Source organism: Haemorhous mexicanus, chromosome 4, assembly GCF_027477595.1.
Source record: "Haemorhous mexicanus isolate bHaeMex1 chromosome 4, bHaeMex1.pri, whole genome shotgun sequence".
NCBI classification, from domain to species: domain Eukaryota; kingdom Metazoa; phylum Chordata; class Aves; order Passeriformes; family Fringillidae; genus Haemorhous; species Haemorhous mexicanus.
In genome coordinates, this window is record NC_082344.1 from 39,074,346 (window position 1) to 39,101,405 (window position 27,060).

General features: G+C 36.4%; 1 protein-coding gene across 1 annotated transcript in view; it reads left to right on the forward strand.

Moving 5' to 3' along the window:
• The window catches only part of PALLD (palladin, cytoskeletal associated protein), a 145,827-nt gene that overhangs the window by 35,389 nt on the left and 83,378 nt on the right, over nt 1–27,060 (forward strand). The window contains exons 8-9 of the mRNA XM_059844496.1: nt 1,931–2,050; nt 2,832–3,144. Of these exons, the coding sequence (XP_059700479.1) occupies nt 1,931–2,050; nt 2,832–3,144 (433 nt within the window). The remainder of the gene's footprint in view (nt 1–1,930; nt 2,051–2,831; nt 3,145–27,060) is intronic.

Consider the following 27,060-nt stretch of genomic DNA (forward strand, 5'->3'; position numbering starts at 1 on the left):
CATTAATTAGCTCTGCTGTTTGAAAAATAGGACTTCTGCTGGGTGCTGTGTTTTATATTGCCTTTGACCTCATTCAGAGAGCAGTTCTCAGCCTGGTGGAGTGATCTTCTTTTGCAGTCGTGAAAGATCCAGCTTTCAGCATTCTGCTGTTAAATGAACAGGAAACTAGAATGCTGCCTGTATAGCATTACATCCCCAGGGTCAGTTCAGTCCAGGAGTACGCACGTGTGGTTAACAATACAGCTTCAACTGCTTATGACACACCAAGGCTCTAAAAAAAAGCTGATCTTAGTAGTTCAAAAACTAGCTTGTGTTACCCATTACTTTCCTGATAAGACCTTTCATGAGTCATTAATCTTCATCTGTGTTAGATAAGATCCAATGTGCTACAGTGTTACCAGACATGACTCTTGCAGCTACACAGAATGACTGGTTTGTGATGCCAAAAAAAAGGCATGTTCTGCTGTCTGAAAACCAACTGCGAGCCAAATATTTAGTCAGTCATTCATTTTTAGCCCATTTCCAGTACAGGAAGCTTTTGGACACATTGTCATTTATAATTGGAAAAAATTCATAGCTTTTTTGTTAACTGTCTAAAAGAGACAGTGGCCAGTCATTCCACAGGGGAAAAAAACCCAACCAACCACTATTTGAAAATGTTTTCCTATTTGAACTGTAAGAAGTGAAGATGACCTTGCTGAATCTCTCCTACAGAATAATTTTCATATGGAAGTTATTAGATTCTAAAGTACTTTTCCTCATTTTACAGTATGCTTTTATTAGCTGATTTTGTGATAAAATATGGGACTGTGGGGAAATGTCCAAATTGCAAAATGCATTTTTCTTTTTTTTTTAATTAAACTGATTGTTATAAAATTTCTCTGCTTTGGTTTTGAGACTAAAAAATCAGCATAAAGAAAAGAAAGTCTGAATTAATTGAGGAGACATGCTATGTAGCATTGTCCAGGTATAAAATTTTATGTGTATGTTGTGTAAATAGTAGGAGTATTTAAATCATCTGTACTGTCACATCTTTAAAAATAACATACCACGACAAGTAGAGATAAAGTGACTTCTTAGAATAATTGGAAAAAATATGCCAAAATAGTTAAGTGTGCCCATTATAAATGGATAAAATTGATTTTGTAAAAGTTACTGTAGGACCCAACCTAATATACTTCACACAAATTTTCTGACAGAAATCCTGATATAATTAAAGCCTATACCATGACTTATCAAGGTAGAATTAACAAATTTAAAACAGCCATAGAATATATCTATCACAGCATTCTGAAGAGGTTTTGGGGATACTGATTTTTATTATATTTTTAATGTATCAATTCTCACTGCTGTGCAGACAGAGACAGAAATCATTTTCCCAAACTCTGCATAAGAGGAATATTAATGCATCTGGAGTTTTTAATTCTGGTTAGTATATACAGAAGAGCTAATTGGAAGTGGTGATAAAATATTTTCTAGTTTTACTTGAAATGGGATTTGATCTGAAGTTGCATTAAATATAGAAAAAAATCAGAGAAAGAAAGAAAGAATTGTACACATTTGTACTGATGGTATTATTTAGAGACACAAAAAGAGCTTGGAAAGATAATTGTTTCTGGAAATCATTACAATAATTCATATTAATTAGTACTATCCTGCATTAAAAAAACATCATGCGTAAAATGACTGCACAAACTTGTAACTGCAAAATTACTATTCAAGCTAGTATTGAAAACTCAGTTTGATGAATTTACTTCTTTCAGATGCAAAATTATTTTCCTTAAAGCCATTTCTGTTGAAAGTTCTTCTGCAGTTCTCACAGTATTTCTTTGTAAAAGTCTACTTTCTGCTGTCCTTTTAACATACAGTGTAAAAAACACTACATGGTCCTTTAAATAGTTTATGATGCACTTTATTTTTCTATTTCCAGAAGAGATATGTACACTTGTAATAGCAGAAACTTTTCCTGAAGATTCAGGAATTTTCACCTGCACAGCAACAAATGAACATGGCTCAGTAACAAGCAGTGCACAACTAACTGTCTGCTCAGGTATGTGACAAAGAGAAAGAGGAGCTTTTAGTCATAAATCTTACATAATTAATTTACCTGTGAAGTTGACAGTCTGCTTTCTTTGTGGAAAAGGGCTGTTATAAGACATGGGGTTTGTCAACCTCAGTACATTCATATAAAGCAAACTGAGTGTTTCTTACGTTCATTTACTGGTTTAATATTTTTATTAATGTGAAATATATTTTTAAAGTTTTGCCACAAGCCTGGCATATCTTAAGCATTAGGGTTCAAGACTAGATGGCAGCAGAGGCAAAATTAAAGAGATGTAACTATGCTACTAGTGGTGGCCTTCTGTAAAATAAAACACTGGGACATGATATGTTTAATTTTGTGATGTGTTTCCATATATATTGTCATGGGATGCACTAACCCAGCTGCCATTGCAAACTTGCCATTTATTCATGCATTCTTCAGCATTTTTTAATTATTTGTACCTCAGTGATCCTGAAACTCCAGGAAGAGGAAGTCCTGTCTTAGCTGTTGTTGTCCATACTTGTCAATCTCAGTTAGTGCCTTGATTTCTGAAATAGATTTAGAGTGTTTCCTAAGGTTTCTAGTTGTGCCTTTTGCATGAGGCACACTCAGAAAATGAATAGCCACCCATGAATCTAATTCAGCAAAATCATCAATAGGAGGACTAGAAAAATACTTTTATAAAACCAAAGCTATTTTGCCTTTAAAAAACTGAAAATACACCTTGTATTTACCATGTACTTTGTCTATGACTTGTTGAAGAGACTTTCTTTTTGATTGCTTTTAGCCAACTTGGAATGCTCTAGTGATGATTTCCATCATTTCTCACCACTTCCTCCGGTTGAAATTAGCTCTCTTGAGCTTCCTCCTAAGAAACTTACAGATACTCACCAAGCAAACAACACTGAGTTGAGACCTGGTGTGATAGACCTTCAACAACAGCTCAATTTGTCTGAGGAAAAATCAAATGGCATTCATCCTCTTCATGGAGTAAATGGAATGATTAACAGCAAGCCCAATGGTGATAAATCCATCCCACCTCCAGCTGTCTTGCTTTCACCCACAAAGGAGCCACCACCTGTGCTTGCCAAACCAAAGCTGTGAGTATTTTTGAGTGTTTTTGTTTCCTATAAACTTGATATTTGTTGACAGCAAACTTTTGCCTGAAGCGATTTAGCATTAGACAAACGGACGGTCATGGTGCCTGTCCCTTGAACAGTCCTACTGCTGTGATTTATGTGCCCAAGAGCTGAACAGAGGAGACATTGTTTCCTTTACATAGTGCTATATCAAAGGGAAGTACATTCTATATCCCAATGCCTTTAGAGAGGTTTAAGAGAAAGTCACAAACAGATAAATACTGTAGTGGCTGTTGCTCTGTGCCTTTTTTCCCCTAGTCACCGTACCTAAAGATCATTGTGGCCTGAGATTTTTGGAAGCTATTTCTGTATCAGCACTGGTTAGGTCTGGGGTTTTTTTCTGCATGTGTTTGAGTTTGTGTAGTCATTGGATATTCAGGTGTGTCATGTTTTTATTATTTCCTATGTTTATGTATAACACATATCTCGTTCTGTTTTCAGCCAGATTACAATAGCTCTCTTATAGCTAAAAATCTGAGAAGGCAAAGCTCTAGGAAAGGACAGAGAAATGAGTGGAAAAAAAGTTACAGTAACATTTTTACCTTTTGTTAGTGGTGATACCTTATGCTTAAGCGATATTATGCTCCCTGTTAACTTATAGCTTGATTTTAACATTGTACAGACTCCTCTTTTCCATCTCCCTCAAGAATATTTGGAATGTGATTAACTAAATCTTTCTTTAATTTGCATCAATAGTTGGAAGGAATTGTAAATTATTAAAAAGTGTTTAAGAAGAAGCATGAAACATGGTCTTCAAGCTTAAGCTAGGTCATTTGCTTTATTCCATGTTTTCACAGGAAAATTACAAAATATAAAAATGCTGTTATTTTAACACTCATGTTGAATTTAAATGCACAAAAACACATTTGAGACAGCAAGCTAACATATTCCCTTTCTACTCACCACTTTTTCTTTCAGTTGCTCTTTGTCATTCTAAGCAGATTCTGGCAACTGTAGAAGGGAAGGAGGAGTGGAGGAACTAGAAAGACAGAGTAGTGAAAAAACAGTGTATGTGGTGGTGGTTGTGCATAATGGAGGGAGGTGGTCCTGTACCCAGCATGCATATCTGTTACAAGACCCACTTGTGAAGAAAGGAGAAAGTGCCTCCAGCAGAGCAGTAAAAAAGAAATTTCACCCCAGAGCTTTCTTTCCCAGAAGCAAGGTTGCCTGAGATAAGGGAAAGAATGTGGTGTAAACATTGTATAATGTTCCACTGCTATGTGTGCAAAATTTGTTTTTTTAAACATAGAGTCAATATAAAATACAGTAACGTGAGAGGGATGCTATTGCAAAAGTCCCTTCAGTTGCTGATGTTCAAATTGATGACCTTGGAATCCCTAGTGTAATTACACTTGGTTCCTCTATTTTGCAATTAACAGCACTTGATGCACAAGAGCATCAAGACTGCAGTCAAGATACATGTTTTGCTTGGTCAAAGGAAGTGTAAATTTGTGCTGCTGTCAGAATTTGAAATCTTGCCTTCTCTTCAGCCAAGTATTTTTCTCCCTAGCACAGTGATAGCATAAGGAAGGGAAAGAGTGCCAACAAGAGGAGAAAAAGAAATGCCTGACTGCAGACACTTGAAATCAGCTTTCAGCATTTGGAAAACTGCTTCCTTAGTAAAAGTGAACAAAATAATTACATTAAAATTAGCTGAGTAGTAAAGTAGCTCTCTCAACCGTGAGAATGTTCTCTCTTGAAAAGAACTCATCTATGGAATTGTATATCTGTTCATAGAGATGATAGAGTCAGCACATACTAGCAGTGAATAAAAGCAAGCACACTTATAACCTTTTTTAAAAGTTATTTAAACTTCTAAATTGTTAACTATGGAGAGAGCTTTAAGCTTCTGAAAATCATTAATAGGTTTATTTTTCAGGAAGACTGGTTTAAAATTTCCCAAATAATCTTTTATTTTCAAGTTTATCATAAATTATAAATTACTTAACAGGTTTATCTGTGAACTCTCTGAAAACAGTTTCTTCAGCCAACACTGAAAGTAATTGCAAATAGTTTGGGAATGATAAGCTGGTTTTGGTTTTGTGTTTTTTATTATTATTTTTAATTTAACAAGAGGGAGAGACTGAGTATCTCCTTGAAGTATTAAATAAATTTGCATCTTGGCAGTGTAGCTGTAACCAACACCTATAAATAATGACTTATCACAATTCAATCTAATGCAAGAGTGGACATGCTGCAGAGAGTTACTGTAGTTGTTTTCAGGCTTGAAAAGTGTTTTTTTAAAGTCCTAAAAAACATTCAGGTTGTGGTTACAGACATGCTAGTAATCTTTAAGGCATCATTAGTTGTTGCTTCAGTCTGGTGCTAAGAATATTTAAAAGAGTTTAATATGACAATATTAAAAAATTCTGGGAAAAATGTGTATAGAATTAATTGGGGAAGTAATTAACACCAGATATTTTGCTAAAGTGAAGTCTAGAAGACAATAATTCTAAATATGGTTAAAAGGCACAATATTTCTTTATGTCTTGTTTGAAACATGAGTTTCTGTAGAGTGAAAGGACTGTTGAACTGAGACAAAACCCCCTGACTGTGATTCTGATCTCTGCATCAGTGACCTATTTGAGGAGGTTGAGCTATTACAGTGCCTTGGACTTTTCAGTCCCTAATGGTGTAATACACATATGAGGTTTCAGAAGCTCCCCAGCAATATATGTTAAGATATTTTGCATCTCTCAAAGTCAGGCAAATGGTGTTAATAGTAATTTCAGTGTGAAGTCTGCGTATGAAGGTTCTCCCTAAAACCCCTTATAATTCTCAGTGTGAATGTCTGCCAAAATGACACAAGGCTGTCCTGTAGGACTTTATATAAAACATGTCTATAGTTTCAAATTAAGAACTTCCATTCAAGTGGCTTGGTATTATTGTTATTTTTCCATGTGTCTGTTAAAATGGTAAGAGAAAAAAAGATGATGTTCGTATGGTTACTGGATGTACCTGCATGATGTTTGTTGGCTTTGTAACAAGCCATCATTTTGAAGTTCACAGACTCAGTGTAACTACAATGTGGTGCCAGAGCTTCCTGACTGTCTAGAACTCTAACACCTGACCAGAGAGCTTTGCTGCAATTGTCTCATGTTCAGCCTCTTTGTGTTGGAGTTTTATCCAAGTCTGTCATATACAATGACCACAAAGAGTATAAGCTTAAGGGGCGTTTATTATTTCCATAGTAATTGTATTTGATATCTGCAAGCAGTAAGAAACTTTTTAGAATAAATTGAGAAGAGCTGGATAGAAAAAAATATGTGAGAATAGGCAACAGTTCAATGATTCATGTAGCTTTATATTTATGAGCAAAGGTCTGTCCATATCCATTTCTTTTGTTTCATCTGCTCTGCTCTTTCAGGTTGATAAGGACCTTTGTATCTTTATCTTGCTGTTAAAGTCTACCCTCAATTAAACCTTGATCTACACCTATTTTCTACTGTAGTAGAAATAACTAATGCTAACTAAATTTGTTAAAATGTAAAGCAGGATAACAGCACATAAAGTTAATCTCTTGATAATAATACAAGTCCAGAGCATTTTCTGCATCTGTTTTTACAATTAATATATGGATGTTTCATTTGTAATGCTTTTTTTCCTCTCATTCTATAACAATACATTTTTAACAGAAATGGAGTTAAAACAAGGAAAAGTTTAGTGAAGCATTTCCATTTTAGTGATCATCAGGCACTTGGACTAGGGTTTATTTACTAATTTACTAATAACAAATAATATATGAAAATAGAGGAGGCTTTATGAGAGAATAGACTGATAGGATTTTTCCCCATTTTCTCAGACTCATTTCTTATGCAAAAGTTGCAAATCCTGAAAAGAATATGAAGTGTTATAATTTCTCCTGGTACACTTGTGGACTGAATGCAGTAGATAACAATAAGTTTAAAACAAGGCATTAGTTGTCTTTTTGGTGATCTTGGATCACTGTGATAATCTCTGAAACTACTGGAAGACAGAAGAGAGGAAATAGGAAGTGTTATGAAAAATGGTTTGAAAGTCACATTTCATTGCCTATTTCGGATCAAGGAATAGCATGACACAAAACCAGTGGCAGTTATTGCTGAGAAATTTCCTTTTTACTTGTATCTTTGTTAACATAGTGTCAAAGGGTAATCACAAATGAACTTTAAGCCTTTTAAAATCTGCAGCAATAGAAGTCTGAATATCTTTCTAACAATAGATGTGAAAAACAAGAGAGGTTAAAGGTGATACATTTATTTTTTCTGTTTTTTCTCCTTTTGGCACTGATGTTTTCTGACCCAAGTAGGTGGAGACACCTAAGTGTACATCCTGCCTACATAAAAGCTAATCAGTATTTTAACCAGAAAAGTCAAATATCCTTGAAACAGCAATGAAATACATCTAGTATTTGTGCCACCATCATGGTATGCACACAGGACCCCGGCATTTTTTCAGATTTGTACTTTAACACTGAAAGTAATCCAGTTTATAGGACCAGCTTATGAGGGAAATTATCGAGTTTATGAGGGAAATTAATAGAATTATAGACTGGTTTCAGTTGGAAGGACCCTTAAGGATTATCTAGTTCTAGTCCCCCTATGAGGGACACCTTCCACTACACCAGGCTGTTCAAAGCCCCTTCCAGCCTGGCCTTGAATACTTCAAGGGATGGTGCATGTAACAGCTTCTCTGGGCAACCTTTTCCAGTGTCTCACCACCCTCACAGTAAAGAATTTCTTCCTAATATCTAATCTAAACGTACCCCCTTTCAGTTTAAAGCCATTACTCCGTGTCCTATCACTATCATTACTCCTCTTTGTCCTGTCTGCTCCAGGTTTCCATAGGCCCCCTTGAGGCACTGGAAGGGTTGCTCTAAGGTATCCCAGAACCTTCTCCAGGCTGAGCAACCCTGGCTCTCTCAGCCCACCTTCACAGGAGAGGTGCTCCAGCCTTCTGAGCATCTTTGTGGCCTTCTCTGGACTTGTTCAAACAGGTCCATGTCTTTCTTATGTTGAGGACCCCAGAGCTGGATGCAGCACTGCCGGTGGGGGCTCACAAGAGTGGGGAGATTAAGGTTCCTCAAGCTGCTGGTCATGCTTTTTTTGGTGCTGCCTAGGATATGGTTGGTCTTCTAGGCTACAAGTGCACAAGTTCAGCTACTTGCTGGAGCCTGTGCATTTTAAGCTTTCAGTTAAACACAGGCTTTAAACTTGTAAAAGTCTTTAGTGCCTCCAAGAGTGTTCTCCCTCTCTTTTCTGACTGAGTATTGCTTTATAGCTCTGTTTTCTCTCTCATACCTTTGTTACCAACACCACCAGCTCCTCAAGGAACCAAGAGTGTGATTTTTTTCTAAGAAAAGGACAGCAAATGTTGGGGCTAGAGGGTGGATAATGTATTTAGAGCAATTTGTTTTTCTGTAACAAGATTGAGTAGAATACTGTGCCAACAGTTTATGATGCACCTTTGAACCAGAAAATATAGCAGGAAATGTTGTACTATCCATCTGCAAACGGTTTATGGATAGTTTTCTGGTAATCATAAACTAAAAGCATTCTAATGAAACATTTTGATTTTTTTAAACATTTCTGTTGGGGTTTTTTGTTTGTTTCTTTCCTTCTTGCCTAAATAACTGGGTGGATTTAATATATGGAAATCATCAAGCAAAGGAAATCCAAATGGTCAGTTCTTCTAAAATGAAGCCTTTTCTGGGAAGTTCTCAGCGTGCTTTTGGATAGGGAGCTCCTGCAGAAATATTCAAGGATTCTCTTGGTATCACAGGATAGAAATCTCAAGCCAAATGATTAAATGCTTCCCTTGCATGCTAATCCTTGCAGTCTAATCATCATATGTACTTAATTTTTACATGGCTTTGAATATGGCATGCAGCCACATTTCCCTTGGTATTCTTTCATCCCTGACCATGTAAATATCCAGTCTGCACATAATTTTGAAATTGTAAATGTATCATCTTATGCTGTTTATGAAGAGAAAGTTAGATGAGAAGGGATATAGTTTTTGTTTTGAACCACCTTTGTTTACTCTGTCTTGATACAGCTAAACCCATTTGCCAGGACTGCTCACTCCAACTGTAGAAGGTAGAAGATGAAGCTGAAAAACTGAAACAGATGGTTTTCATAATTTTTGATTTGGTTTTCAGGAAAACCTAAATTTTAAAGTCTCAGTAATAGTATATCTTTCATCTTTGCCTTCTGAGTGACTTCCTAGAGAAAGGTCCCATCTGATTCAGGCAAAGCCCTTTTACTTAATACAACAGAAAATTACACTGACACTTCCTTTGGCACCCAGGTCTGTTGAGAAATTTAAAAAAACCTTCTGCATACAGCACTTAGTATTCTAATCCAAAATGAGAGACTGGAAATCCTTACTCAACTGAGTAAGGATTTACTGAGATATGACATAGAAATTGATTCATATTGAAAAATACAATATTTATTTTAGAAAATCTACTTGTCTCTTTTGTACAGGTTTTGACAGTACTTTTTATGATGTTCAATTAGTCAAAAAATTGAAATAAAAGATCAACCAATATCAGTTTATGAGACAGAGAGGGGAACTGGCCAAAGCTTGTTCTGTCAATCCTCACTTTCTTTGGAAAATATGTTTGGTAGAGTCTGGATAGATAAATATAAAGTTCCTTTTGATAACATGAACTTCAAAGTATTCTGGACACTACAGTTCTCTATGATAGACAAGCATAATTATGTGAACGGTAGTTGGGTTAAATAGTTATTATGTTTGAACTGGATTTCAAAGCTACATGACTTCAGCTTGAAATTTTCAACACTATGAGGACTGATTAGTAATTGTTTTAATATTCTTTCCTTGAAGAAATTAAAAAAAAAAAGATAATTTGAGGATTTTTTTAGCAAGGATAACTTCTGAATAGCTAATTTACTGCATGCTTTTTAATATATAGCCAAAAAAGTAACTAAACTATCTAAACACAAACTTGTTAAGGTGCTGGCTACAGTCAAACTCCCAGTGCCTACTCTTTAATAGACTTGTTCTTGGAATTTACCTTATCATAGAAACCATCTGCAATTAGTCCTACTCATCTACCTGCAGTTGGTCATGCCCATGCTTTAAAAAGCTCTGCAGAAGTGTCAGCCCATCCTTGAGTAAGGAGACTTGCTGGACAGGGTGCTAGCTCATGAAGTTTAATGATAAACTCACGTAGTTATATAGCTACTTGATTTTATTATTTTTCTATTCCCTCCAAACATATGCCAGATTATTTTTTTATTAAAGTTATGCAATTGTCAGATGGTTTCCATGCTTCTTCTATCTGTGATTGTACTACTAAATTTTTCTTGTATGTCATTTCAAGTTTTCATCCTTGTTCTCAGGTATATCTCCCATCATCTCTTTCATGTACTTATTTTAACTATGTTTAAATTTTCTGTGTTAAGAAATGTTTTCTGGTGATGCAAGTAAGAGGTTGGAACTCAGTAGCATTTGCTTTTTTCTGGTTCAGTGTGCATGCTATGAAACTTAGCTGCAGAATTTACATATGCTACTTTTTTCTATCATAAACAGAATCAATAGGGATAACTAAATATACCGAAGAAGACCTAAAACTTGAACAAGTGCTTCAGGTCCTGCTCTGTCAGCCTTATTCTTGTCTTAAGAAGCCTTATTGCTCTCTTAGAGGTTTTTATGGAGGTAGGAATGGAAAAGGCTTGTCCAGTGGAGGGGGCGTGTTGCTGGAGTAGATATCTGTCAAAGAAATAAATTGGTGCTTTCTAGAACACTGACACAACCATGTAAGAGACAGTGGCTGGACCACTTTCAGAGGCCCTGTCTATATCCTATAAGAAACACCAAATTGGAAGCACAAGTCTAGAATTTGGCTGCAAAGAAGAAGTTCAGTATTTGGTTTGAAATTAGTCATAGGGAAGACAGAAAAGATGCCAAAGCTAAAGGCCAGAATAGCTGTATTTACACACAATAGTTTCACCAGTGGTGTAGGAAATGCCTCCAGGGGATGATGAAGGGTTAGGCTTAGTACCAAGTAGAACAGTTGTTTACTAGAACTGTAAACAACTCTTATCATTTGAGAGACTTGATCGTATATAGCATATATGTATTGTTTGTCTAAAAAAACCCAAAAAACTCATGGAAACCTAACTTGGTTAAAATCTGGAATGTTCTAGAATTCCTGCCTGTTACCTTGTGTCAGGCCCTTACCTATCCTTGCCAAAATCTGCAGTGTGTTTAGCAAGAAAAATAATTAGCATATATGAAGCTAATGGAATTGTACACCTGGTAAACACTGAGAATTTTGCTTCCAGGATGAGATCTTGGCAACCCTCTTATAACCTCTCAAAGGCACTGCATTTTTGTTTCTTTTGACTAACTGTTAGAAATGTTTTCTATTTTCTAACTGTTATTCATTTAATTAAAGTCAATTTAGTACAAGTGGTAGTAGTTTACTCAGATCCTGTTGCAATTGTTCATGTATTTCTGCAGTGGAAAATGGAAATGGGAGACATGTGGATATGGGAGCAATAACAATTCGGAGGGAAAATTTCTCTTTTTTTGGATTAGAAAAGTGCAATTAAAGGAAAGACTTTCCTAAAATTTCTCTTTTCAAAACCTTTTCTTAGAATAATTGTAATAGAAAAAAGAAGTTAAAGGATCTAGAGCTTCAAGTAGCTTTTCTTTCATTCCCTTTCCCTCACTTCCTGTTGCTCATGCTTTCTCACTCATGCATGCTCTCACTTCTCTCTCTCACTTTCTTTCATTCTGATGGAAAGTCTTAACAATTAAAAGTCTTCACAATGCAGACAGATGAGCCACTGTTAGCATAAACTTCACCAATTCAGCATAAGGACTGCTTTGCATTTATTGCACTATCATGTCTTCACAAGGCCTCAAAGGGTTCTTAGCAGAATCAGAGGAAAAACTCAAATTTTCCATTTAAAATACAATAATGTCAGAGTTACTGCAGAAATTCCTTTTCTGTGAGTTTTGTTGAGCTGCTGCATTCATTTTCCTGCTTGAAGGAATTAAATACTTGCATGATCCTGACAGATTTATGAAATGCAGACCAAATTGCTTAAGTTCTCAGTGGGTGAGAAAGACAGGGTAGAAGCCTACATTTTTAATGTGAAAATTCTGATTAAAGAGGTTTCATTAAAGACACTATGGAAAATTATTTTTGATAACTGGTAAGTTCTTTGTAATATATGTTTTTACTGGTTTGCTTTAATAGAACTGACATTACAAGGCCCTGTATTTAGTTTTCTAGAAATTACTGTGTTAACAGTATGCTTAGAGTTTGAATCATTAAGTCATTTTCTAACCTATTTAAGTGAAAAATCCATTCTGTTTCTTTATTAATCTCACTTATGGTGTTCTTCCATAACCGTGTTCTCATTGGTTGTTCTGATGTTCTCAGTTTGTGCAAGTGCTTATAATTTCTCTATGTCTTAATATTACATTTTTAATACGTGCCTGTGAAACAGTGTGTTGACCATCTAAAAAACCTGTACATGTAGCTGTGGAATTGCTTATAATCTGTTACAGCTTCCTAATATGAAAACCATCATATAGCACCTATAAAGTCTACTGCCTTCTTGGAACTGGCATACAGGGATTAAATTTTTGGTAAAAGCAGAGCTCCCTCTCCACTGCATGCAGAAATGGATATGATATCAATGTACACACACAGAAGTATACTTGCAGTTCCTATTTCTTCAATTACTAGGTGAGATATTTTCTTATTGACAAAGCAGTTGTTTACCCAAGGACCTGCCATGCAAATTATAAACTGACAATAATTTGTGAATGTGACAGGCATGAGTTTAACATGCAAAACTTTGGTTCTAGTTTTAAATATATCTAAATAAAGTAGAAAAACATTAGAAATAGATCTGAACCTGCAAGTGGTATATGGGATAATATTTAAAATTTCTTGCTGATTGCAGAAGGTTTCTTTCTCATTATATAATTTTCCGCAAGAGACTGACATAGAACCTGGAAGTAAATGCTCTTCTGTACTGCTGCGTGTGTGTGCAGTATATGCTCCAAACTTTAACAGGTACTGATCTTATGGCAATTTACCTAAGTTTATCTCCTGGACTTTCATAAATTACCTTGCCAGTAGATGCATTGTGCAAGCCCTTTGGCATTTTTTCACCGTTCCTATCTGTACCTGTTTCCTTTTTAATTTCCCCCTGTAACTGATTTCTTAAACTAAGGATTTCTTTGGTTTTTTATTTGTGCTGGCAAGTACAGTGCAATGTCACTTTTTTTTTCAGTTTGGAAGAGAATGAGGGAAGTAAGCTTGACTAAGCTTAAAGCCCATAGAGTCCTAATGAGAACCAGCATTCAGAGTACTTGAATACCACCTCTTGCTAGCTCAGCTTCTATGATAGGAATTGTGTAAGCAAACCTTGTATCTCTGCAGAATCTCTCCAGGTTTCAAGAATAGCAGTAGGTATGCAAGTGGTGATCTGGTCGAAGAATGCAATTTTGTGGTATAGTAGCAATATTCTCCCTGATAGATGAATAAATTGAAGCATCAACAGCACATTCCAAAAGGTAAAGCATAATGGAATGGATTGCTGCTGTTGTAGTTCAGGGAAAGTTTAATATCTGTTAGATACCACCCTACTTTTGAGAAAATGACCTGTTAGTACTCACAGAGAGAAAGCTCAAGCAGTCATAAGTGGCAACGGCTTTATTTCAGCAGTTTGCTTCTGATTTAACCTAAAGGATGGAGGCATCTTTGTTTTCCAGCTTTCAGAATTCACTAGTAACTTTTTCTGTTGTGTCACTTTTGAGAAAAATGCTTTTTATTTTATAATTAAATATTCAAAACATAAAATGGGAGACATTACTGTAAATGTCTGATTTTATTTTTTGACAACTATTTGCTCCAACGTACATGTTAATTACATCTTTAAAATTCATGAATTTTCATAACTTCTTAGAGGATAAAATTGTCACTGGAGATTATACAGAAGTGAGAAGTCCTCTGAAGTGCTTCATGTTGTCTTTTTTGAAATTAATATCTGTAGTATTTTAAATACTTAGGGAAATAGTTATATTGACTTAGATGTTACTCAGTAGCTAAAATTGCTTAGCATTTTTAGTTTTGGATATACTTCAACTTCTGTTTACTTTTATAATGCTCACTGGGAATTAACTCTTCCTCCCTGAAGTAATGTAAGATAAGGAGTGTTTTCTGTCAGAAGCAGAAATTCACAGCTACCCTTTTGGTTCCCTTGCTAATCATGTTTACTTAACTCTCAACACAGTCTAAAATGGACTTTAGTGATATTTCCAGACTTTGTTATCTAGTAAATTCTTGTCTGAGTGAAGTTGCCAAGTCAGCCCCTGAAGACAGAGCTGTGTGACTTCAGCTTCCACTAAAACACATAACATAATGCTGGTTATGAGCAAACACTCTGGAAATGTGCATTAAAAAATACTCTATGTGCAGAAGCATCCTTTCAGCAGCCACAGCCATTGGGATTATGTAATGAGCCTCCTCCTTGCTTTATTAAAGTCACAGAGGAATTTGATGATGTGTCACAGCAGAAGACTGTAGTCCTGCATATAGAACACCTGAGTCAAAACAAAGTATTTGGGGGGTGGGGGCAAAAAAGCCTTTATAAATGTCCAGCCTGGCTATTGCTGTAGTACAGGTAAATACTGTGTTCTTTTTTTTCCCCTTCTATATGTTTGTGTAAATGAAAGACAAAGAATTGATAACTTAATTAAAAACAGAAGGTCCCTGAGACAGGACTCTGCAGTTTTGATGCTGATACTTTTTCTCTGTCCAGTTTATTTTTCCTATGTGAATATTTGTCTCTTGGAGTAGAAAGACAAGAAGCACAAGAGCATTTGAGTTTTTCTATCGCTAGCTCATAGGGCTTCATAATTGACTGAAGTTGCAGTAATGTGTTTTATTGCAGAAGGCTGCAGATACAAATTTTTTAATTTTATGTTCCCCAAAAATATTTTATAATTTCTTTTCATCATGAAGTGGTAGTCGCTGCATATAGAGGTCATTTGCACATGGATATCTTTGTCTCACGCTTCTTAAGATCCATGCTCAAAGATTGTGAGGGTTAGCCCCTCTCATCATTCCTTGGTCGATAATCAGATTATGTGACAGGGATCCCAAATGCCTCGTTTCAGCATTAGCCAGAATTGTAGCCTTGCCTGCAGCATTCCAAAGACAGATTAGCCAATTAATTACAGATTCATCAGGTCATGGAGTGTAATCCTTTTTTAGGCCACTGAGGTCCTTCAGGGAAAAGGACTCAATACGACTTCTGATTTTGAGTCAGTTACTGGAGCTGGCTTTGAGGGTCCTTCCCCTGGATCATCACTGTCCTCTGGCTGATTGGTTTTGGTTGTGTGTTTCCCACCTCTCGTGGTAGAAGCAGCAGGGATTGGTTGAGGCTCACAGTCTGGTTTAGCTGTGGGCTTAGGCTCACTGTCTGGTTTAGCTGCAGCCTGAGTGACTGGGGTGTTGGCTGCAGCCTGAGTGACTGGGATAGCTTTTGATTTATCACCCTACCTCCCTGCCTCTATCTGCTGCCCTACAGGATTTAGCAGCGTGCGATAAGCATGTGCCAGCTTATTGCAATGAGCCTTTTTTTATTAGAATCATCACGGCACTTTTCTTTCAGATATTTTCCCGTTTCAGCTGGGTTCTATATTTCATCATGTGGAAGCTCCAGGTTATAGGGTCAGAAAATTCTTTCAGGGTTTGGCCCATATCCTTCCATTCTCCACACCACTAAGGATTTTTTTACGCTTGCATCCATGCCAGGGTCAGACATCTCATTAGTTCTTCTGGACATATTAATTCTCATTTTAGACAAGTTGCAAACTATATAGAGGAAGCTTATTAGATAAAATACCAGGAAAGTGGTCTCTTTAACATTCAGGGGAAATTGAACATCCTCAAAAAGTGACATAACAGATTCAAAGGAGAAGACAGGAAGGAAAGGAAAGGCTGAAAAGCCTCATTCTCTGTTCCTCTTCTAACAAATTGGGTGCAATTACAAATAAACTCCCAAAATACGCTATTGGAACTAGGACACAGGGTAGGATGAAGAAACCACAAACCATACATATCTTGAACAAACTTCAATACATTTTTAAATTCCTTATAAACCATTATTACTACTCTCAGTGCAATAGCAACCAAAACCCATGCCCCTCTATTGTAAAAGCTATGTATCAGGGATAACATTGGAGCTATCTCCAGATAAGAAAATAGGCCTAGGCACCAGAAAGGTATCAAAACTTTAAAGAAGCCTAGGGACAAGAAACACATGAAGGCTTTCACCCAGAGAGACATTATGAATTTAGGCAATATGGCTACTGACTGCTTTATCCCACTGCAGAGTAAATGAAAATAAATGCAATCAGTACAGGTTTTTTCCATTTTCTCAAGCCGCTCACTGGGTGCCAAAAGGTATTTGTCTTGGTTTAGGGCAAATTTGGGAGGAAATTTTCAAATGAAGTTTTTTTGGAAAGCAAATTCAAGCAGCCCCTTTTTTTCATTGGTTTGGTAAAGATCTCTTTGGAGAAAAGTGGACAAAACTGTTTATTTAACAAGCAAAGTACTCACAAACATGAAAAAATGATATATTAAACAACGTAACCTTTAATTGTTTTGAGGAGGTGGCAAATTCAGAGAGAGTCTTTTCCATGAGGTCTAGCTTGGCTCTCTTTCAGTCTCTCCGGGGCTCAGGTCCAGTGTCCCAGCCACAGTGCAGCTTGGGGGGCCCCCGGGACCATAGTCCTGGTCTTCTCAGATCAAACAACAATTGAACAGTTCCAAAAAATTTCTGGCCTCAGCTAACTAAAAAACACTGACTAAAAGTGGAGCGCTCTTTCTCACTCTCAGTGCTGCAGACAGCACAGTCGGTGAGAGAGAAGGCAGAGGAGCAAGTGCCATTTCTGCAAACAAACTGCACACTTCTTTTCCCCCTTCGCTCTCGGAACCAGCCTGAAAGGGGCAGAACTTAATACCCAGCATAAACAGAACAGTCGATTGAGAATACAAGCATCATAAAGTCACCCTAGGGCAAACAGTAAATACTATTCTCACAATATTCTGAGAATGAGGAAAATTGGAGAGAAATAACTCGTCTCTTCTTGGTAAATATTGAAACAGCTAAAGCAGGTTATTAGAGATGCTGCAGAATTATCATCAGTTACTTAAGTTATTCCGCGGTATTCTCATGGCTAACGTAATTACTTACATTCTAATGAATCTGTGTAAAAACTATAAAACAATGAATAGTCCAGATTTTTCTTTCACTCAGAATATTGCATGCCCATCTCCCATGGCATTTATAAACAAGCGATTTTTTGTTCAAGGTTCCCTGTTGTTTCCTATCACGTTGTAGGCAGTATCTGGTCGCAGATTCTATTTTTTATCAGAATCCTCCTATAGTGTGGCTATTAACACCTCATTTAAGACTCTCTGCTTCTCTCTGTGGAGAGAAGACTGTTGTGAAGAGATCTAGGACCATTAAGGGACAATTGTTTTATCCTTGATACACAAATTTCTAACAAGTTATCAAGATGACAGGAGGATTTCATTAGAAAAAATCATATGTGACTTTCAGGAAAGCATCTCAGTTTAACCTGAGCCAGGGATAGAAGTTACCCAAAACAAGGTAATCCTCAGTGCTGATTGGTAAATAGATATTTTAAATATCCTCCCAATTCTCTGTAAGTATTAAAAAGGAGACATTGAAGGTGTCTTTAAATAGCCTTGCTGTGTGTTGTTCTAGTGCCAGAATGAGAAAAGTTATGAGAAAGTTACTAGACACAAAATTGTGAAGGAATTTAGTCATCTTTTTTTAAGGTATCTAATTGCTTTATGTAAATTTGTCAAACTGAAACTCAAACTGCTGGAAACTTTAGATTTAAGACATGCTTTTGAATATGAGTATGGGAACTTAGAGAAAATACAGACTCATACGTGTTTTGCTTGGTAAGTTACTGAACTATCTGCAAGAAATGCTATGGAACATAAAGTATAGTTCATCAAAAGTAGCCAAAGGACAAAGAAAAGGGGTTGGGTTTGGTTTTGTTTTTAAAGTAAGCTAAATATACAAGTGGATGAGCTTTGGAGGCTTTGATGTAGCTGGCTTTTTATAAGAGGTTTGTTCTGCCAGTTCTGACCAGGATAGAGCATGCATGTCAAATGCTTTTCTAAACAAGCCTCTCTGATTTCTTCCAGAGAACCAGCCTTACTAAAGCAAGGCAAGGTTAACCCTTATTTCAGAAAAGTATAACGTTATGTAAGTTGAGAGAAGGAAAGAGATTGTAGCTCACTGAAATGGTGCTTCTAACAATAGACATTGATTTAAGCCATTAAATAAATGATGGCATTGTTTCTAAAATGAGATAAGGATAATTCAAAATAAATTGCAAACTTTCAAGTTAGTATAACAAATGATAATTTCTCAAGTCATCCTTTAGTTTTTCTAAAGGATGAAATACTGAAAATATTCATTCAGCAATTCCTAAGATTTTGTAGCTGAAGAAAAAAAAATCTGGTAAAATGTGAGGTACATAAATGTGTTTCTTTATATTCTTTTACTACAATCATACAATTAGTACTGCTATCGGTAATGCATAGAAATAAATTCTTAGAAAATATTTATCTCTCTGTAATCAATCTTTCTATAGTATGTCTTTTATGACAAAAAGGAGGACAAACAGAACAGTTTTGAAAGATTAAATCTAATTCTTCTGAAAAGGCATGCACATGGTAAGAACCCCTCCTGAAGCCACATCTAAATCCCATTTTATACTCAAACAGTGAAAGAGCAAGCACGGGATTGCCAAGCCTGACCAGGCAATATTTGCACTCAAACATTTGGAAACAGTGCTGTGGATAATGATATTCTGTAAAGCTTTCACATGGAGGTTAATATGTAGTAATAGATAAGTGCGAGTATAATTTTAGTGAAAACATTGTGAAATCAATGACTGGGGGGGAATGTAATCTATTAAAGGAAATATTAGGGATAGGAAATAGCTGTTTATACTCAAATTGTTGCATACCACTTGTATATTTCATGTTTACTCACCCATGGAATGTTTCAGAGAAAACATTAACTTTTTGCCAAGGGAAAATGCAGTACAGCGTTATTTAAGGACGGAAACACTTTTTTAGGAGTCCAGATTTCCGATGGTAACTCTGTCAGCTTTGGATGTTGGCTGTTGGTTGTTAAGCTTGTTGAAAATAAGCACAAATTCTGTGAGTACTCTGTACCTATTTGCCCTTATTTGTATGGGAATCCATAACTTTTAAACATTGTAACCAGTTCTAGTTATTGCTTTGTGCCACCTAGTATCCTCCATGAATTAGAAACTCTTTCTAATATGATCAAAGGCTTTCTCATAAGTGTCAGAAAGCAGTTGGTTTTCAACCCAAGTATTTTACAGCTTTAATTTGTGGTTAGAAAGAAGGTTATTCGCCTAAACTTCAGAAAAAGTGAATGAGAGAAATATTCTCTCTAAAATGAGAAGTATTATAAACATAAAACATCTGATATAAATGCCAAAACAATTTTGAGAAGCCAAAGGTATTTTTGTAAATTTTGTTATAATAATCAAGGTCAAACTTCACAAATATCAAAGCCATAAACTTTCAGAAGCCCACTTTAATTTGCAATGACTTGACTCTGATTTTCCTTGGATTTACTGGAGTATCTACTTAATACCCCATGTATGTGGAGATTCTTGGAAAGAGATCTAAAAACCCAGTAATATTGTAGTTTATTTTAGCCAGAAATTCCAATGGATTTTCTTCTTTTTTGATACAAGTACATAATACTTTTTATTTCCTTTTTTTTTTTTTTTAAGGTATAGACTTCTACAAGACCCTTTGAAATGAGCTGATAATATTAATGTGAAAGAATTAGAAATTTAGAAAGAAAGAAAAGGGGTTTCTCAGATACTAATAATTTTATCTCTTCTGAATGTTTGCAAACCATTGTAAATTTTTGTAAGTTCTAAGCTCCCAAAAGATGATTCAGGCTTGTGCTGCTTGGAGAAGAATCCAACTATACCCTTTACCAGTCCTCAGAGCAATGATGTTACACACAGCTTGTAGAATGTGAAAATAATAGGGTTACCAGATCCTTCCTTCTATGTATAAAAATTATCTCAAATGTAATTGGATTAGGTCTATAGTTAGGATATTGGGTAGTAATGTACATGTGTGTGTATTCCCATGATACTCCTTTTTGAAGATTCCTTTACTTAAAAATATTTTGCAATATATACTCAAAGGGAAATCTCAGTGTCTCCAATTTAGAAACTGTGTATGATAGTCATTGAGCTGGGCATAAGGTGTGCTAAATGTGAGTTCACTTTTGATTTTCTGGTGTTTACCTGGAAAATACTTCTGCATTCATTTTAGGTTTGGAAAAGGTTTTTTGGCTGTTGCTCTTGGTTTTTCGTTATTTGACCATTGTGCTGAAGATGCATCCCTCAAGCTAGTTGCATGCTTACTGATGGAATAGATACAGCACATTGCTACTCCAAGAGTATTAGTATGTTGTGTGCTTTTAATTCTTCACAGATTCAAACTTATTAAGACTGGATCTTTTTCTCTTGGCTTTGATTGCCGAGAACTGTGTCCACAATTACCTTCTCTACATCATTGTCTTTCAGGAGCAAATCTGAACAACCCACTATCTCTCCAGTGGGGTAGAGTATGTGTCTCACTGGTGAGGCTCATTTCACATGGTCATTTAGAGGTCAGTCTTCACACAGAGTTCACACAATCTGTTAGAAGTCAGGTTTTAGGTATCTAATCTAAGCTTGCTGGAACTGGAGTCAACTTTGAATGTAAGTCAATTTATATATGTAGATAAGCATTATTCATGACAAAATAAGGCTGCTAAAGCAGCACAGAACATGTAAAATGGTGATAGTGCATTTACAATTCGAGTTTCTTGGCAGTACATAGTTGCAAGGTTATTTTTATACGTGACTGTTTTTAAATAAAACAAAAAATCTGTAGCTCTAAATGTAAACTTCATTTGATAGGCTCTTTTTTTACCAAAATGCCAGATGTTTCAGGTAGAGTGAGGCTGACTCTTTAGAACTGGTTTGCTCAGCTCAGTCAGAGACAGCCTGCCAAAACTAGACAGGTTAACTCCAAATCACTGCAAACATGCTCTGGGAAGAAGGAAAGACAGAAGTTATTTCTAGACCAATTAATTACACACTTTGGGTTACTGTTTTTAGTGGGTGGTTGTAATAACCAAATGACCCACAAATACTCCATGGAAACCTTAGCAAAAATATTCTGTTTGAAGAACATTTTTACTGTGTACTGTACAGCTGTGATCTTTCAAAGAACTTTTAATGCTAAGAATAATTTCAGAGCAAGTCAGTCATAGCAAGTGAAGGAGGTATTTTAAACTTGCTGCAGCAAACATCGTTTTCTTAGATGGATGAGAGTCTGAAATATTTCCAGTCTTCTGTGGCTTGTATTCCTTTTTATTTCATAGGGGTTTTTAATGGATTCTCAGTAATAGATAATGTTAGTGATATGCATTCCATGAGGCCTCTTCTGCTTTGGCCTACTTTCAACATACTAGTACAGAAAGATGTGAGAGGATTAGTTTAGGCTGTAGTCTCATGTATGCACTTTCAACAAGCATAAATCAAAGCTGCCATCACCCTGTTCGGGCTTTCCTTCTGCCAGGCTGGTTCCATGGATCTTCTTTGCTTGGATCAGATAAAGAGTAGCCCAGGATGCCATGCTAGGTGAAAAGCAGTAAATGCAGCAGATGCCTACATAAATGCTTGTGCTGGCACCAGGGTGGAAGCAGTGGGCAGTGGGTTCTAAATAACAGTGACACCTTTAAACATCTCTGTGTGAAGCTGTGACTTCAGAACTCCTGCCATTCCAGTTATGATGCTCTCTTGCTCACTAATTCTACTGGAAGAAACATTATTGTTGCTCTTGGGTATTTCTGTTCTGTTGTTTTGATTTTTCTGTTTCATGACAGTGCAGTATAAATGGTTTTCAGTTTAAAGGTAAGGATTTCTGTCCCAGGATTTTTATCCATGAGTTCATCTGCTCCTTATGTTGCTGATTTTTTGTTTCTCATTGAGGATTTACAGTCCCTTGAGGTTTGGTAACTGAAAAGATAAAGCTGCAGTAAGAAGTATCCTAGAAAATCAGACTCCAAAGAAACACCTGCAACTGATTTATACTCTCTGTTAGCTTCACCCTAGGCTTCAGAAAAGTATGAGCGAATGCTAGGTCATTTGGAGACTTGTAAAAACTTCCACAGGGACAGACCAGTACTGTTCCTTTCCACTTATTTAGTTGCTCTTTTTCCTTTCCCTGCCCATCCCCTGTCCTGTCTCCCTCCCCCCGTTTTTGTCTCTTCAAACATAGTAGCCTCTCCTCAAATTACTTCCATTTTTCTGCTATTTACTCAAAACCAGACAAGCACCCTAACTATGAAAATTGCCAAATGTAGGTCCTCTTCAGGGTAAGCTTGTCTTTCCTTCTGTTGTATGGTTGTAGTGCTACTGGGAATCTTGCATCTTGTACTTTCCGTAAAAGTTTTTCTTTTCCAAATTTATGCAATGCAACTGTGAATTTTGCTTTATAGGTCAACTAGTAATTTATTTGAGAAGGAGAATAAAAATAAATTGTTTGTCTCTGAGGTGACGGAGATAAATCATAATTGTTTATTAGAAATATTATTTATGCTACACGGCAGTCAAATTGCACAAACAATTGTGTCAACAGAGAGGTTGGAAACTATAGCAGTGGTGCCTAGAGGGATGATGAAGTGACTGAATAGGAGGGGAACACTCAACTTCCTGAAATTACTGATGGAAAATGTTTCTGTTCCACTTAACATTTCCATTCTTTGTCCCCAGCTACATGTTGGTCTCCATCAGATTGTGCCAAGACCAGCTGTGCATATCTGAGACACTGAAACCTCTTTACAGTGTAATGAAAACATTTATCTTCTATGAGCATCGTAATAATTTCTATGGAATTATGATGATTTTAGAGCCATAGAGACACTTCACAGAATTCTGTAAGGCATCAGATTGTAAAACAAAAATTGCATGAAAAAGTACAATCTGAGGTAAAATAGAATTTGCCGTATTTTCTGACTACTTTAACTATTTCCCAACAAGTGGATAATTTGTATTTTATGGTTACATTTCCTTTTCTACAACTTATATTTGCAGTTGGGTGTTTTTCTGAGTATTAGAGAAAAGTAAACTAAATCAGATAAATTAGGATGCAGTCATGCCAGCTTCTTATCTAAAGCCTGGTCCACATGCAAAAATGTTGGGAGCTTTTTTTTGTTAGCTGTCAAAATTCCATCACCAAAGGATTTTTTGCTTTTAATGCCAGACACCAGTGTGCAATAGTCTGAGGTTTTGAGGCTAACGTTGAAAATGGGTCTGTATCTGTGTTTTTCTATTCATAGCTCTGCTTTAGGGGAGAAGAAAAGGAAACCATTTTTTTAAATATTTTTAAAGTGAATGTACAATTACATGTAGTGTTTATAGTAGCACTTAGTCTAAACATCCATAGAAATGGTTGTAGGGTATCAGTGTTTGGGTATTAGTGACTGGCTGCAGCATGGACCCATGTGCATTGATATGAGCTGTATGCTGCAGCTGGTTTTTCTCATTTTAAAGATATGACTCTAAAACTATGTCCACAAAGAAAAAAAGCAAACAAAAAAAAAGAAAAAAATAGAAAAATGCTTCTACAATGACTTTCTTTTGCTGAAGTGGCAATGTGAAAAAGGATTTTCCAGGGCAGATTAAAAACACTGGGTTCTCCAGCCAGGACAATCGAGCATTTCAGAATGAATTATACTAACTTGCTGAACCAGACTCTTCTCCCTGTGGGCATGTATTTGTTTGCATATATTTATCAGTCTGCTTGGAAACAGAATGAGAAACATTCATGCATTGCCTTTTAGAGAAGAATCTGAATGGAACTTTTTTTTGTTATTGTATTAGGGGAAAAAAGCATCCTAGGAAGGATTGTAGCCACTTACTGTAAACTAGGAAGAGGCTGTAAAGGCGCTTCATCCCACTGATTTTCACGCAGTGTGAGTTGCTAGTTCATCTTTCCTTTAGATAATTCCACACTCCAGTTTAACAGTGAAGCATACTATAACTCTTGGTCTCCTAGTTTAAGCTCCCTAAGGGAGGTATTTCAGGAAACCCTTACTTGCTTGTAGTTTCTTGACTGTCAGGCTATTTTCCTTCTTCATTTTCACTCATGACCACACATGAAGCACTTCAGACATAGTCTGATTGCTAGGACTTAAACAACAAATTCAAACGCTTCCAGAATTGAAAGTTCTTAAACCAATGGCTCACTTACTACATTTAATATTTTAACAGCTAACTTCTCATGAAAGAGCTTACTGGTTTGTTGAGGTTATGACCTTATGGCTTCAAAATTAGTTAGCTCTGATATAAACTGTGGTGCTTCACAGGATACAGGTCTATCTAGCAAGCACACAGAGCAATTACAGCTCCTGACAAACTGCTGGAATTCTCTTCCCTTGTGACCGGAAAAACTGTTCCAGTGTTTGACATAAAGCAAATGCTTACCAGTCACTGTGCAAGAGGCTGCTTGCAAAGGCTAGGGCTTGTTCACACTGCTCAGGGCACCAAAAAAAGCTATATTAGGAGCCTGCTCACACATCACTGATGTTGTTAGTAAGGGGGCAAGTTCTTAGAGTGGTTGTTTTGATAATTGGTCTGCAGTGCCCAAGAGCACTTCAGGGTCCAGGTGCCCCATCAACACACGTTATGATTTTTTTCTCATGAAAAGACTCAGGGTGCACCATTCACTCTTCTCAAATTTTATTTTACCATGTAAGAAGACTGATTTTCTTGGTTTTCTTCTACTTTTTATCAAAGTAGAAGAACTTGCGAATCAGTGCTACTGGACATTTGTTAATTTCTAGGCTAGGTTGCCAATAGCTCCCACTACTACAACTCTGAATTGAAAACCGAAATACCAATACAGACTACTTTAGCATAGTTTATGCATCTCCTTCCTGTCAAAAGCCAAAAATATTGCTGAAAATAATGACTATGTAATCACATTTTCCATAACGAGGAAAGAGTCCTGCTGTATGCTCTTTCAAGAGTATACTGAAAATTTAGGAATATGCCCTCTTCATGTAAAGCTGTCCTTCTGTTATGTGAAAAAATGTATGAGGCAACTAGAATGACAGTACCACTGGTTTGGATTATTTATTTTTACTTTCTAATTAATCTGACTTACACATTCAAAGGGAAGCTGGTGCCTATCTTGGTTAATTGTGGATGTCTGCTTATATCTTTGCATAAAGATTTCAAGCACGGCTGCTTGCTTTCCATGGCTATGAAAATATATTGGCAGGAGTTTAAAAATCTTGAGGAGTATTTGCTTTTCAGTAAAAGCAGTAATGGAATCATATTAATTCACTTTCACCCAATATCTAGTAGATTATAAAAGCCGGTAGAAGTTTTTAATAAGGAACGATGTCAAAAATACTGATTGGTGAAACTGGGCAAATAGAGAACTAGGGAATAACACAATTTTTAATGACCTCCACATTTTGATTTATTAACTGTTTACACAGGAACTGTAGATTTTTTTTTTACAAACTGCAGTTGTAACCATAACATGCCATGAGGATTTGCTGCTCTATGCTTTGGCTGTTCATTTTCTGGGCTACAACAATCTCACTAATATAACCTGTGTAACATTGGATTTATTTTCATGTACTTCCCTTTTACTTTTTACCCAAACTCGTTGTCTATGCTAGGGATCAAGAAATGGTTCAGACTGAAAACTATTAATCCAGTCCCATTTTCAGCCATATATAATAATTACTAAATCTCCTTCAGTTATTTTTCATGATTTAAAAAAAAAAAACAAAACCAACAAACATTTTGGAGTGATGTACCTGAGCCATGAGGTGGGAGGAGAGAAGAGGAGAGTTTTAGCTTACGTCAGACAAACAAATCAAAGATTTGAAGCTCCCAAAGGAAGGATCTAAACAAGACATCTGTTTGACAGTGTCCTGCAGAATATCAAGACCAACATCACATCAATCTATGTTCTGGATCAAGTATGAAGAATATTCCTGAAATTTATTCGTGGTCAGAATTACTCTCATGAACTGGCCCAGGATTACAGTTTAGTCTTAGTGTATCCTGAAGGGTCAGTTGATATGTAGTTGGAAAGGCTTAGAGAAGTTCTTGAAAACCTTCCAAGATAGTTTCTCTTCCCCCCTTGCCTTACAGTGAGACAAGAACCTGTCTCATGGAAATGTAGCCAGACAGACTGCCCTACAGATCTCTTGGTCCAGTGACTTAAAGCTGAAGTAACTGAGGTTTGGATTTAAGGCCACTGCACACAAATGAATTTAGTTACATGACTGAGTAAAATTTTTTCGAGTTGAGATGAACACTTTCAGAGAAAGTGAGAAACAATTGTATGCTTAAATTCATTATTCAGTAAAGATGAATTAGAGACACCAGCCACTCAATAATGACTCTTTGTAGATGGAACCTGTGGTTGCATTATGCAGCTGGTGTTGCCAGACCTTTCACTGGGGCTGCAGAGGGACAGAGCTGGTGATGCTGGGGGGTAGAATGGGCAGTATGTACCTTGGCAGGTTTCTCTCTGCACACTATCAGTGCATTCCCAATGTGAATGTCATTTCAGTGAGGAAGGTTTGCTCAAGTAGGTAGGGTAGTATAAATTACCTCTCCCTCCAGCAACAGAAATGCAAAAAACAAGCTGTTTGGCCAGGTAGGGATCTACTTCTGCTCCTTGAAATTCTTGTTGCAGGATTAAAGAGGGTA